Raw genomic sequence first — 13,732 nt, 5'->3', positions numbered from 1 at the left:
TATTAATGACAACAGAAACAAAGTAAAACTGATAAACCAAACAGATACTTCTTTATATTTAAAGTTTCTAGTCATCTAGTGTTCTGTCAGGCTCCTCTCTTTTTTTTTCTTTTCTTTTTTTCTTTTTTATTTTTATTTTGTAGTTACAAAAATCCAGAGGATTTAGGGAAATATACTTAACATAAATTGGTCACCTATGACAACAGCAAACATCGTATAAAGAAAAAAAACCTCAAAATATATTTACAAATCCATCCTTTGTAGTCATTGAGAAGTTTCTTGGTCAACAAGTGGCAGATTTATGCATGGACACTACATTCCCAGAGGCATTATCCAACCAGAGTCACTTAGCATAAAATTAAGCTGACAGATTGTCTAAAAATAAGGCCAGTTTCACTCCTAATTTATGCATTTGATGACCAGAATTTTCTGCTATTCCTATGTTGATTTAAAAGAAAAAATAGCATAAGAGCACCTAAACTCACCCAAATAGGATATACAGACCAAACTGCAAATTTCATTCTTAGTTATTCAGAGCAGAAACTCATGAGCAAGGACAATAGGATACGCCTTTTTTGCCATCTTGTCTATTGCTGATTTTAAATGCTAATTTTAAATGCTTGTACAAAAACAAACCCCCACACCCTATTTCCAGTATGATCATAAATAGGTGATAGTTTAAAAATGTAAGATATGATTACCTTGGACTATCAAGCTGTTTCACACTTCAGAAAAAAGTGGACAAAGCCCAAACGGCTTTCTCTTCCTTTCCCTCCCTCTGTCCCCTCCCTCCACTCCCGTTTCCAAACTAGGGAAAAAAAAAGTTATACTCTAATGGATCTTGGAACTGGCACCAACATTCATGCTAGTTGTCCTGATGTGCAACAGAGAGTTCATTTACAATTGTCAGAAATATTCTTATGCACTAGCCCCAAAGAGTTCAGCTCCAGAAGCTTTCCAGAAACAGTCTGGGAGAAATCCCATCAGGTACGATGTGGGCAGCACCCAGAGGGCTCAGGAATGTCCAACACCCTGGATTGATCTTTAGTGTCATCTGTGGCTGTGGAATCTTCGTCTTCATCCACTGCAGGCTCATTAGGATTTGTTTCCTAATACAAAACACACCCATGGTTTAATTAAAACCTTCTCTTCAGTTATAAGAAAGCACCAACAACTGCCTAGAAAAATCTGATCTGCATTATCATGTTGATGAACTGAAGCAAACATTGAGATCCACGTCCTGAAACCAGCTCCTTACAATTACTGAGTTTAATTTGCAAAAGAGATCATTTTACCAAGTTACTTGACCTTTAACTCAGTAAATCTCCATTAGGTTTCATCATTCCATACCTACCACTATGTAAGCCCCCAATTCAGTATCTCAGCTCTATTTATTTTCTTGGTGGCTTAGGTTGTCTTTTATTTATTTTAAAAACAAAAGGATCACTGCTACCTTTAAAACAGAGGTAAAGCAACAGAGAAAAGCAAATTATTTTTACAGTCAGCTGAAGGGAAGGAGGTTTCAGCTCCCAAAACTGTGAGCAAGAGTTAAGAGATGTCACTTTCTGTTAGAAGCACGACATCTGCTGGCACCTCCTGTTAGAGCCACAGGGAGTGAGTGTCTCAAATCCTGGGATAAACCTGAGAAAGTGCACAATGCCTACCCCTGAGGAAAGACTCAGTGCTTGCACAAAAACTAGGAATAAAATACATCAAGGATTCTTCTCTAAATGTGCCAAAGAAAAGGGAGAAATTATACAATTAACTTGCAATCTCCAAACTAAAATTACATTATAATTAACAGCAAGTGAATCATCTTGGTGATTTGCAAAGTTACTTTATGAAATGCACTTTCAGCAAGAACTAATGAACATCACACAGACTGTACAGCTTTTAAACTGCCATTAACTGGAACTTGTCTGAAAAAAGCAGACATGTTATTAAAGCTAAAACAGATGAGCGTGGTCATACAGATCACACTTCAAAGAGCCTTTCAAGAAAGAACCTCTTAAAGAACTCTGAAATCCAAACAGATTTGGAGGCAAAATATCTGAAATATCATTCATGGTCTGTTTGGAGCTGTTTTGAAAACTGCATCTCCACTTACCATTCATGCTGTAGACACCTTGAATGTTGGACACACCATATGAAATCTGGGAATTGTGACATTAAAGAATCTGTCCTTGTAGTAGAGGCAATGGAAGGTGTAATAGCCCTCCATGTATCCAGATGTTGTGGAAAACGTAGTACAGCTGGTGTATTCATAGACTCTCCCTGGACTGATAATTGGAAACTCCCCTGTTGGTAAAATATTAAATCAAAATGGTAAGGACTGAAGTAGAACTACAATTTAGCAGTTTGCTAAAGCACTTGCACTCCACAACATAATCAGGCAGCTCATTTTATATTCCAGGGGATGCATAAATGACTTTCAGCAATTATTGATATTCAAAAAAACCCCAAACTGTCTGAAGAGCAGTTAAGTAGCAGGATGTTCAGATATCCCTTACAAACCAACTTTTAAAGCCAAAACAGATGGAAGCATATCTTTTTCTCTCAAGCAACAAAATGATTTTGATACAAACCATAAAACTACTACCCTGACCAACAACTAATAACAGAATTTTCATAATAAATACATTAAATATTCTCTCCATTGGGTTAGGAAAAGCAATCTTTCACTTACCAACTACTCCAGGACCTTGGACTTCGTCCACATCGCCTTTGGCATTTGTTATTCTCCAGTATCGACTGTCCAGCTGACACGTCTTCTCAGGAAGAGCATCTTTGGACATTTCAATTCTAGAAGCCAAACGACACAGTAGTTACAAAACTACTTTCCCACACTTCAGAAATTCTTTAAGTGCCCTTGGGATCTCAAAGTAAGCTGGGAAAAAAAACCCATTAAGGTAAAGTAACCTGACTCAGTTGGCAGAATACATCTCCATGCCCCTGCTTCACTCTGTTATTTACCCCTTTCTAAATCACAAGAGCTGCTTGTAATTTCTTTCCCCCTACCCCACTGTGCTTTTCCAATTACCACCTGACCAGGTAATAATTTAGTGTGTTTTATATTAAAGTACAGCATGTTGGGCACATCCTATTAATTTTAGAAGTGTTTTGAATGCTGGACATAAATTTGCAACAACTGATGCTTTGGAGATTCCATAGATCTATCCTGTGCTAAAAGAAATAATTCAATTTTATTCAATTTTTACCTGATTCTGTAAGTGAAGAAATAATGTGGTGGATGTACAGAACTGAGTTCAGGCAGAAAAGAGGTGGACACAGACACAGTAATATCTTCTGTGGTAGCAACACATTCTTTATCATGCACATACCTACAGAGAGGAAAACATTAACTCTGCAAACAGCTCTGCATATTCAATACAGAAAAACAGACATGGAAAGCAATTAGTTAATTACTAATAAGAACACTGTGATGCTAAATTAAATGTAATTTTTAACCTTTCATTAAGCAGTAAAATAAAGGATGGGCGTGTGCAGTGTCTTCATGACGTGTAATTCTTCATCACCTAAGAAGCTCTCTTTGGAACTCCATTAACACTTGCACCAAGTTAGGTGCATTGTTTGATCTGAAGTCAATGCAAACACACTTGTTTAATAAGGTTGTGTCATTCTGCTATTCAAAGAATAAAACCTAGAAATTCTAACAGCAAATTAATTTACAGATCAAGAACTTGGTTCTACAGCATCCCAGTTAGATAGAATTAAGGTTCTTGATTGTATTTAGAAGAATTGCAAGTGCAAGAAGATTCAAACACCAGATCAAGTCCTGTTTATTGCATACTCAAGTGTCATTTTAAGACCAATTTGCTGAAACAATTGGTTTTTAATAACTCAGAACAGTCCTGTAACAGCAACACACTCATGGCACACAGAATAAATATCCTGCTGTTCACTAAACTTCAGATCACCTATAATTCAAAATTCTGGTCCCATTAATGCAAAGTTATAAGCTCTGAAACTTCTGGTTAAAAAAATGAGGTTGCTGTTTTACAGCTTTATTTTCAGGAAGTTTCATGTGCTTTTTCCTCTCTCCACCCTCAGCTTTTGTCTCAGATACCAAAAACTACTTGGAAAGAGGTCAGAATTCTAGAAGCAGCATCAAAACCTTGCACTGAGGTTATAAATGCCAGTCACGATACCTGAAAATCTGGTCTCTGATGATGGGATAACCTCCAGTTACAACTTTGTTTACATAGGATGTAAACCATTCCAAGTAGGATGTACCTACATACCAAAGAAAAAAAGCATTCATAAGGACAGGCAAATGTACCACTGAGCACGTTACAGTAAATACCTCAAGGAAAAAGTTTGAAGCTTTGAATATTTTTATAACAAACTCTCACTTCCTTAGATGAGTCAGTCGATATTCCAGTTCATCCTACCAACAAGAATTTGCAGGAACCAACCAAGAATTAGGAGTTAAGAGTGCACACTCCAGAAATCACACAGCCAACAAAGAATCCCTTAACTATAATACTTTCACATTATGATCATGGTCTCACTATTTGGTTTCCATATGAATAGTTTCTAAAAAACATGCCAGCAAGGTGCAGAATTTCCTCTCCTTAAAAAGAGTGATAAGTCCAACACCCTCCACATTCCTGCTACAATCCCAGAAGACTAAGGCTGTGTGTCATTCCAAAGAGCCTGGGATTTTCATACAATTGGAGCCATTGTCTGAGAACAGCTTCTCATACACCCACAGCCATTTTTTTGGAACAGCCTGATTGCTAAGCAGACACTCAAGATGTCACATTTAACTCTCAGAGTTTCATACACAGAATTTCTCAGCCATAAATCTTCCAAGCATTGCAATACAGAGCTCTATAGAAGAGTTCAACTGTTTGTCAATATTTGTGATTCAAAACTGGATTTAAGCTGAAATACTGAGAAATGATTATCCTCACCTTCACTGATGTGTTATTAAGTGCTCCCACTCCTATTCGATTAAGTGTACTTACCACTTCTTCCTTTGAGCACGAGCTCTGTGTGCTGTCCTTTGCCCTTTTGGAAGTCTAAGGGACTCCATGTCTATTATCCTCCTTTCTACCACTAACCTACAAAATGCAAACCTTGTGTAAAGTAACTCCAGATGGAGAAATTGGATCAATTTACCTGCCACCTACAAGAGAAATGCTGTGTGTGAAGCTTCTCCTCCACCCTGTGGTAAGCCAAGATTAACCCTTCCAGCCAAGTGGAATACTTTGAAATAAGTTGGACCATCCCACAAGCAGCAACACCTAAAAAGGTTTCCTCAAACTAACGTGGCTAAGAGTTTGACTACCTTCTACCCAAGGTATAGCATTGCCCAGTGTGGCTTCTCACAGTAATAAGAAATGTGACAGGCTACATTTTAGTATTAATTTTGGTGACACTTGTTACATGTCTTCTTTGCCACTGAAAGGAATTACATTTGACATAACCACAAATACCAGATTTTTTCAACCTCTCACATGGCTGCAGAAACTACTGGGGAAAAAGAAAAGAAAATAAAATCTTTCTGTCCACTTGGGTGTTGTATTTAATAAGCGCTGACATCACCCCATGACAGCTAACAGAGGTTTTGCTCACCTTGTTAGACAGGTTAGAAAGTGACTGATTCGTACCAAAGACACACAGAAGGGCAAGTTTTAATAGAAAATATTTTATCTCAATTGTTACCTGTAATGAACATAACAATAGCAGATGGATTTCGAGCCATTTGGTCCTAAAAGGGAAAGTTTAAGGTGTATTAGAAAGAGAGCATTGGACTTACAAGGTTCAAATTCAACACTTGAAATATAACAATGGGAACACTTTCCCAATATTCACTAAACCTAAATCTGGCTGCTTAACACAGCAGGGCTGTCCACAGATGAACCAAAATAGAAGTGTTTGAGGAACATTCCAAGTTCCCAAGCTGCACCAGAAGGTTTAAATACTTGGCATAATACAAAGGAGAATCTTAACGTTCTTCAAGTGATCCATTATCAAACAATCCCTAGAAATGTCATTGCTACCTGCTTTGAAAACAAACTGCCACAAACTCGACAGCAGGATGAAGATCCCCATCTTTTTTACAAGAACCATCCTTTACACATCCCACTGTTTTTTCAGGTGAATGGATGGTGGAAGGGAAGCCACCAGGTCTTTTCTTCCTTACAGAAACAGGGAGTGTGTACATATATATACACACACCTGCCATAAACTGAGCAAATTAAATTGATACCTTCCAATAAGAATGAATCTTGTCCACTGTCATGACCTATAGAAATTGCTATAGCCATTAACAACTTCATGTCAATGATAATCAGATGGTAACTCAGGGGTAAACTAATAATCATCTCTTAGTGTTCACTTTCTGCTACATAAAATATTTCAGACACCCAATAACATGCAAAGGGGCACCATCAATCATTAGCAAAGTACATTGGCAAGTATAAACATATGTTCCTTACTGGACACTGGTAGAAGATCTCATATTTATTCCGTCCCTCCACCTTCTCCAGGGCCATGTATTGGCTCAGGCCAGTGTGGATGCAGAAGGTGAGGGGGAGGCACTGCTTCAGCCCCAGCCTCTGCTGGAACCCTCCAGCTGCTGTGTCGATGTCCAGCAGATCCTCGGAGCGGTAGTGGTTGGACAGGGCCATGCTTCCCATCAGACTGGAAACAGCAAAAACAGGATAAATCCACAAGGCAAAGCTGTGATCTTCTGGGAAATATAATAATAGCCAGCGATCTCTATTTCCAGTTTTGTACAAGTTCATTTCAATACTATCAAAGCATCCACGATGTTTCCATGGAATAAACAATACCAAGCTGCTACGGGGACAGTCAGTGATCAAAATTACACTGAGCAAGGTGGTCTGTGCTTCAGGGAAAAGGTTGAGAAGCAAAATAACCACTGAGTCAGAGAGATTACAATTTCAGTATAAAACTAAGGCACGCAGACACAAGTAAACAGAAATACGAGGCAGGAATGAGACAAGATTCATCAACATGATATAGCAAGGTCATCAACTGTCTAATTTTTAACTAGCTTTGTGTAAGCATCACAGCAAGGGATGGGATTTTTTATTTGGTTTTGACAGTAAGAAAGTGATGTTGAAGCAGTAAAAGCAGTCTCTCTTCTCATATATAAAAGACGAAAATAAGCATTTGGAAAAAAGTAGCGCTAATCGGAAAGGTGTAGAGATTAGGAACGGAGGTGAGCATTGGAAGCTAAGGTTAATGCTGATAGGAGTGTTGGGCTAGATGAGAGCCAGGGTGAAAATAAAAAACCCAAGCAACATACACTCAATGTAAGAATGATCAAAAAAGGTAACATGACCAAACTGATAACTCCCAAGGGCAGTGCACTTGGCAAAGGAAGAGTACACAGGTCTGCAGTGTATAGATCCACACCCACACTCCCTGCTGAGAACACCAGGGAAAGGCAAATTAGATGCAAACTCCTGCAGATGCTGAGCTTTCAGTGGTGTTATGAAAGCAGTGACTCAGGTGCAAGCTGCCACATGTCAGTGTGCCATAGGCTGATCCCATCTTGGGCAACAGGTTCCATTCCTCTTTCTCCTTACGAAGTCATGCCTGGAATTAGCACATTCTACCAACATCCAAACACAGAAACCTGGAGCACCTGACAATGACAATTGCTTCCATTTCTGATTTATGCTGAAACTGCATAAAATTGTAAAATCTAGTGAGAAAACTTAATTTGCAGAACTGATATTTTCATTCTACTTAATATGACTGATTTGAAAGTTATTCCCTAACCATTTTAAAGAAGAAGAAAGGTATTAAAGAATGAAGTCTGAGGAGTGCAAGAGGCTAATTTACTTCTGTAATACAAAGCAAAACTTCAGGGAAGCAACTTGCAGTGGGATGATTAAAAGCGTAACAGCTGGAAGTTTGAGTTACTGCAAAAAATCAAAAAGGTTTTCACTAGGAAACAGGGAAGTTTAAGAGTAATTGGAGCAATTAGAAATCTATCCTGTGTTTTCAATTACTTCCAAGATTAGAAGGCAGCCATTTCTAGAAGTGTCACTCAAGTGGTGACTCAGTGAAAATCCATTTAAATGCTTCATTTATCGTGTTCAGGAGACATTTTACATCATTAATAAATAAGGTGTCCAAGAAATACAACAGGAATTAATAACTTGGTGAGTAGTTTTTCCTCCTTACCCAGGCACAACCAACTTCTGCCCGTTGTGGATGCGGAATGAACATCGATAATCATCCGGGAGTTTGCAACGTATCTGCGCTTCCACAGCATCCAGGTCTTCCTCCCTCACACTCTCTGGGGACAAAAGAAATGCTATTTTAAGTATTTCCAACACAAAGCATGGAATTTGTAAATGCCTTGATCAAAAGAACACAGACTCAAGTCAGTATCTGGTGACTTCACTGTGTGCTGGGTGGCACAGAATGAATATGACATAAATTTGGAAGGGAGATGATGACATGAACTGATTATTTAAGACAGCACCAATCTCCAGCCAGTGAAACCTCAACAGGCCTGACTTCAGCACAAAGTATTTATCAAGTGAAATCAACCTTTTCCCCAGAATTTGTCATGAGCTGAGTCCCAGTTACAACTTTCAGGCAATATTGATTTTACTCTTTTATCATTCTCTCTCAGTTTCCAGTTCAATCAGTAACACAGATATGTTGGCTGCAGCCACCATTCACCTGGAATTTGAAGCAATAAATGGATTTTAACAAGGGGATTTTCATATCAACAACAGAAAGGGGCGGAGAGTAACTATTCTTACACCTCCACATGCAGGTTTCCACACCCTCACTTCTAGCAAAATTCAACTGGGTGGCCTGTATGGTCCGTTCCAATCAAGGTTTGTTTGGCAATCTTTTGAAACCCTTTTTGTATTCATTATCTGTTTCATTTATAGGACATAATTTAACAATTCATTGAAACAATATCCCTTACAAAAGGTATTAAAAAGGTTTGAAACAATATCACTTACAAAGGGTATTAAAAAGATTTTATCTAAAAGGTTTATCTACAAAGGTCTTATCTAAAACCTGCCACTGCTCTACAAGTGTGGAAATTGATAATTTTAATTTATTTTTGACTTTCTGTAGACAAAGAGAAGCTTCATTGCACCAACTGCTTACGAGGGATTTTGGAAGTAAAACTGTGGTAAAATCTGTTCAACACCCCCAACTTTCTATTTTAGTAACCAAATATCTGACTGACAATTCAGAGGTTCTGAATACCTGAGTGAAGCCTCAAGCTACACCTCCACAAAAATGTAAAGAAAACATTAAGTTCTAACCATATTCTATTATCACAAATACTTAGCAAAACTTAGGAATCCAGCACTATCCAGCAAGGCAAGAAAATTCAAGATTTAAGTAGGAAAGAGATCATTTGTCTTTTAATTTCTCAGATCAGGTTATATCAAACATCTTGGGCTATAAGTCAACTTCATACAGAAAACTGAGTAGTTGAAAATTTAAAACTCTTTTATGTCCCTATACCAGAAAAGATCAAACTCAACTGTAGCTGTGTAAAACCCATGAGCCAGAACACTGGATGTACTTCAAGTCTTAAAACACAAACTGAAATTGAAAATAGAATCTTAAGTGGGGAAAAAAAAAGGGAAAAACAATTGTTTGACCACAGGAAAAAAAAAAAACAACTTCCTTTTTGTTTGGCTTCAGATTAAAATGCCTGTTTTCGCGTGACTGTGTTTTAATTAGGTCTTAAGAAAACCTCACCCATAAAATCAGAGTAATATTGGGAGTAATGGGATTACTACACTAAAAAATATTAACAAACAAACAAAAAAATCAGTCAACCAAAGACAAAGCTGGGTGAGCCAGGCAGGTGTGACAGTACCTTTCAAAGAGCCGATCATGCGGGGACACCACTGTCCCAGGTATTTCACCAGGTCATCCCAGGCCTTTTTCAGGGTGGCATAGTAGCGGATGTACCTCCCCAGGTCGGAGTAGGTGCTGATGAAGATGGATTTCCAGCTCTCATTCCGTCGGCTTTTCTCCTCTCTAAGTGGACACAAAGGAAATAAGTTCAATACCAGCCTGAAAAGCTTGTGTTCTAAACTCAAGGAGTTGGGATTTGTTATTTGGCAGGAATATTAACCCAGGAACACTTTGTGCTATGTGAAGCTACACAAACTCAATTAATTCCAGCATCTATTCAAACAGCAAGCTGGAACTAAATTAGGAAACATTTGGAGTACTTAGGGGAAAATTTGGAAACAATGCTCCTTTACACAGAGTGCCTTTTAAACAGATTCTGTATAATAGTGAGTTCTGGAACTGGTGAATAGCTAATTCACAGCACATTTTACACACAGGCTTTTTATCTACTGCATTAGTCACAAACTCCTTTATTCACTCACTAAGAAGGATTAAGGAGCAAACCAGAGAGTTAAATGAGAACTCAGTGACTTTCAGATCAGTGCACATTCTTAGGGAATTCCTGTATATTCCGTTTTCCTCACAGGCTATGGGAAGACAGGCTGTCAAAAAAGTGCTGACTAACATCTGACAGAGGATGTTTGCCTCCAAATTGTTGCAGCCCTTGCATCTCTCTGATAGGATATATTTCAACTCCTCACTCCAATGCTGAAGCTACAAAATTTAGCACACCTTCACACACCTAAATAAAAATGTAACAATTGAGAAGTCTCCACATCAACTCTTCTCTATCCACTCATAAAACTTTTTAACCCTCACATGGTCATGAAGCTTTTTTACATAATTTATCATGTCTTAGAAATTCATTTTTAGAGAAAAAAAGGCTTTAAACAACCCTACTTACTCTGAAATAAGCCAGTATTTCTTGCAGTGTCTTTTCCACAATGGATCATGGCTTGACAGCTGATTCAGTCTTCGATTTAAATAGCAGCAACTATAAATATAAAATCATTACATTTGATTGCAGAAGAGCAGCAAAACAAACAGGGATAACCACTGAGCAGTGAAATAAATGCAGAGTTTGAAAGTTAGCTAGCTGGCCTTTTAGAGCTGTGCTTACAATGATTAAAAGTCTTCGGTAGAGCTGTGTAAGCCATGAACTACTTTTCCACAAAGGGATTTTGTAAAGCAGGTCATCCTGTAGACCTACACCAGTACAAACACTGCTTGAAGGATTCCAGCATGACTCCACTCCTCCAGTGGCAAGCAATCCAGTAGCACTGGCTGGCTATGATTTAAATCTCTTTCTTACCTGGACTGTCAGGCTCTACCTAATCTTTTCCACAGCAAGCCACAGAAACTATACAGTTGGAATGTTAAAAAGCTACTTTCCACTTAGAGTTGTTTAAACAACAAACTTCATGATCAGAAAAAAAAGACAGACACAGGAAAAATACAAATGATGATAACATGGAAATAAATACTGCAAGGTCACCCTAATGAAAACCAGATATCAGCTATTGCCATTGCATTGCTGCTTCAGAAAGTTAAAAGAATCACATCCTGCACTACGAAGCACTACTGCAAATGAAATATTAAAAACCCTGTAGTATATAGGTCTAAAACAGTCCTCAGAAATCATTTAAGTTGATCCTGGCTCGATGAATTTGAGCTGAATTATCAGCTAAACTTTGAAGAACCTCCCCAAAAGATACCACCAGTTTAGATGTGGAAATATCACTTCCTCTGATAGCTTGTTCTAACAGTTAATGTGTGTGAATGGCTGTGATTAACATCTAAATACCCCAAATGAGGTTACCAAACTTAAGTTTTCAGTTACTGCTTTTTGGGGGTTTGTCAGTGTAGAACAGAAACTGGTAAATAAGAAAGATATAGTTAGATAATGAGATAAAGATGATTCTCAATCTTGTCTTTTATAAGTAAAATCAACCAAAGTCCACAGCTGGTCAAAGCATCTTGCACTAAGAATACAGAATTATTCATACTAGCTGTTCAAGACATCTTTTTTCCTCCCTCATATCCACTGTAAGCTGTTTAAACTGGAATTGTAATTGTATTTCAAAATCAACCTCATCAAAGTGATTCTCCTGCATGTACTGAAATTACCCTTTGCATCCTCAACGACACAAACACATTCACTTCAACCCCTGACATCTGGATATGTAAGAACTTCATTCATGACACAGGGATTTTTTATATTTACATGTTTTATTATTATATTTATATTATATATGGGCTGTGGGGAACAGAAATATCCCAAGTCAAAGCCCTTGCAGAAATCTGTTGTGTTGGTGTTTTTCAATCAAGCCTGTAATTTCTGGAAGGAAAGAAGCTACTGAGGCATCACAGGATCACGTGGCTTAAAATGTGATAAAAGTGCAATTAAAGCCATTCTCACTAATTACATAAACAATGCAAAAGCTGAGAAGTGACCAAATATTTAAGGGCCACCACCAGATTTACCAGCTGGTGGAATAGAGGGAAACTGTAGTGTTTGTAATGCTTACAGTATATATGTCGCTTAAGTAAATATAAACAACCTAGAGATTTCCTCAATTAACACTTTGAGTGTTACAAACAGCCAGTTCCGCAAAACTGCCATTACTGACCTTATAAATAAGACATCTGCACAGTATTTAGCTATCTTTGCACAGCAAAACCCATCTTATTTTCTTAAATACGTTACAAAAACTGTAGTGCCTTTACTACACCATTAGCAACTACAACCAGACCATCTATAACAACTGTTAAGAGTTTTTGTTACACTTAATCTCTTTTTTTGTTCTCCCTGATGTCTTTATCATTCTTGACTAATATTTTTGAGGGGGAAAAAAACCCAAACCAAACCCCCATATTTGGGCAATATTCTATTTTATTCATAATTATTCTTCCCTCCTTGACTGAACAGTGATTTCAATCACTGCCAGAGCCTGCAGTTCACTGGTGAGGTTTTACCTAAAACCACACTCTCATCTTTACTGAGTCACAACTCTTCCAAGAAGAACCTGCAACTTTCCTTCCCTGAAAAGTCACCCGATTAATTTCATTTGGTCTTCCTTCAAACAGAAGCTCATTCACATGATGGAATATATTTACTGGCAGCAAGACCACCCTTTGTCTGCCCATGGATACACAAGAGTTTTAGGGGAAAAAATTACTGATTTCCCAAATTCAGTTACTGGTTCGCTTAGGTACAAAAAAAGCCAACATATAATGGGGGAGATAAAAGCAGAATCGCAGAATGGTTTGGGTTGGAAGGGACCTTAAAGACTGTTGAATTCCAACCCTGCCATGGGCAGGGACACCTTCCACTATCCCAGGTTGCTCTAAGCCCCGTCCAACCTGGCCTGGAACACTTCCACGGATGGGGTAGCCACAGCTTCTCTGGGCAACCTGTGCCAGCGTCTTACCACCCTCTCAGTAAAAGGGAACATCTCAATTTGTTAAAAAAAAAAAAAAAAAAAAAAAGGGAAAAAAAAGGAAAAAACGGGGGAAAGCCCGTAGGTGCTGGAAGGGAAGGGGTGCTCAGGCCGTGTCCGCCGCAGGAAGCCAAACCCTTTTCCCACCCAGCCTCGGGAGCGCCGTGCCCGTGCCAGCCCCGCGAGCCGCCCGTACTTCACCAGATCCCGGTAGTCGAGGAAGCTGAGGATGAGGAGCAGCGGGTCGGTCGGGAGCAGCTCCAGGCTCAGGGCTGCGGGCGGCTCCATGTCTGGGGGCGCCGCCATCTTGAGAGACGTCCCGGGGACGCACCGCCCATCGCGGCGCTCGCGCGGCACGGCCCAGGCAGCGCCCCCTGGGCGCG

General features: G+C 38.9%; 1 protein-coding gene across 1 annotated transcript; it reads right to left on the bottom strand.

Moving 5' to 3' along the window:
- Positions 1 to 994: 994 nt before the first annotated feature.
- On the bottom strand, positions 995 to 13,694 carry FBXO3 (F-box protein 3). Its single transcript, XM_064657122.1, has 11 exons — positions 13,546 to 13,694; positions 10,814 to 10,903; positions 9,869 to 10,032; positions 8,191 to 8,305; positions 6,468 to 6,672; positions 5,692 to 5,737; positions 4,170 to 4,254; positions 3,219 to 3,341; positions 2,687 to 2,802; positions 2,108 to 2,298; positions 995 to 1,109 (listed from the first exon to the last, which is right to left on the bottom strand). Exons 1-10 carry the CDS (start codon positions 13,653 to 13,655, stop codon positions 2,111 to 2,113), a joined length of 1,242 nt encoding a protein of 413 aa, XP_064513192.1. The 5' UTR covers positions 13,656 to 13,694; the 3' UTR covers positions 995 to 1,109; positions 2,108 to 2,110.
- Between the last annotated feature and the right edge of the window lie 38 nt (positions 13,695 to 13,732).

The sequence above is a fragment of the Pseudopipra pipra genome, chromosome 6 (genome assembly GCF_036250125.1).
Source record: "Pseudopipra pipra isolate bDixPip1 chromosome 6, bDixPip1.hap1, whole genome shotgun sequence".
Taxonomy (NCBI): Eukaryota; Metazoa; Chordata; class Aves; order Passeriformes; family Pipridae; genus Pseudopipra; species Pseudopipra pipra.
Note: the sequence above shows the minus strand (reverse complement) of the source record. Positions and strands in the feature narration are given on the sequence as shown.

Coding starts and splice junctions, on each gene's coding strand:
- FBXO3 (XM_064657122.1), bottom strand. CDS start 13,655: ATGGCGGCGCCCCCAGACATGGAGCCGCCCGCAGCCCTGAGCCTGGAG. Junction 5,738..6,467: donor AGATCTTCTACCAGTGTCCA/GTAAGGAACATA, acceptor TTTCCCTTTTAG/GACCAAATGGCTCGAAATCC. Junction 4,255..5,691: donor TATTGTTATGTTCATTACAG/GTAACAATTGAG, acceptor TTTGGTATGTAG/GTACATCCTACTTGGAATGG.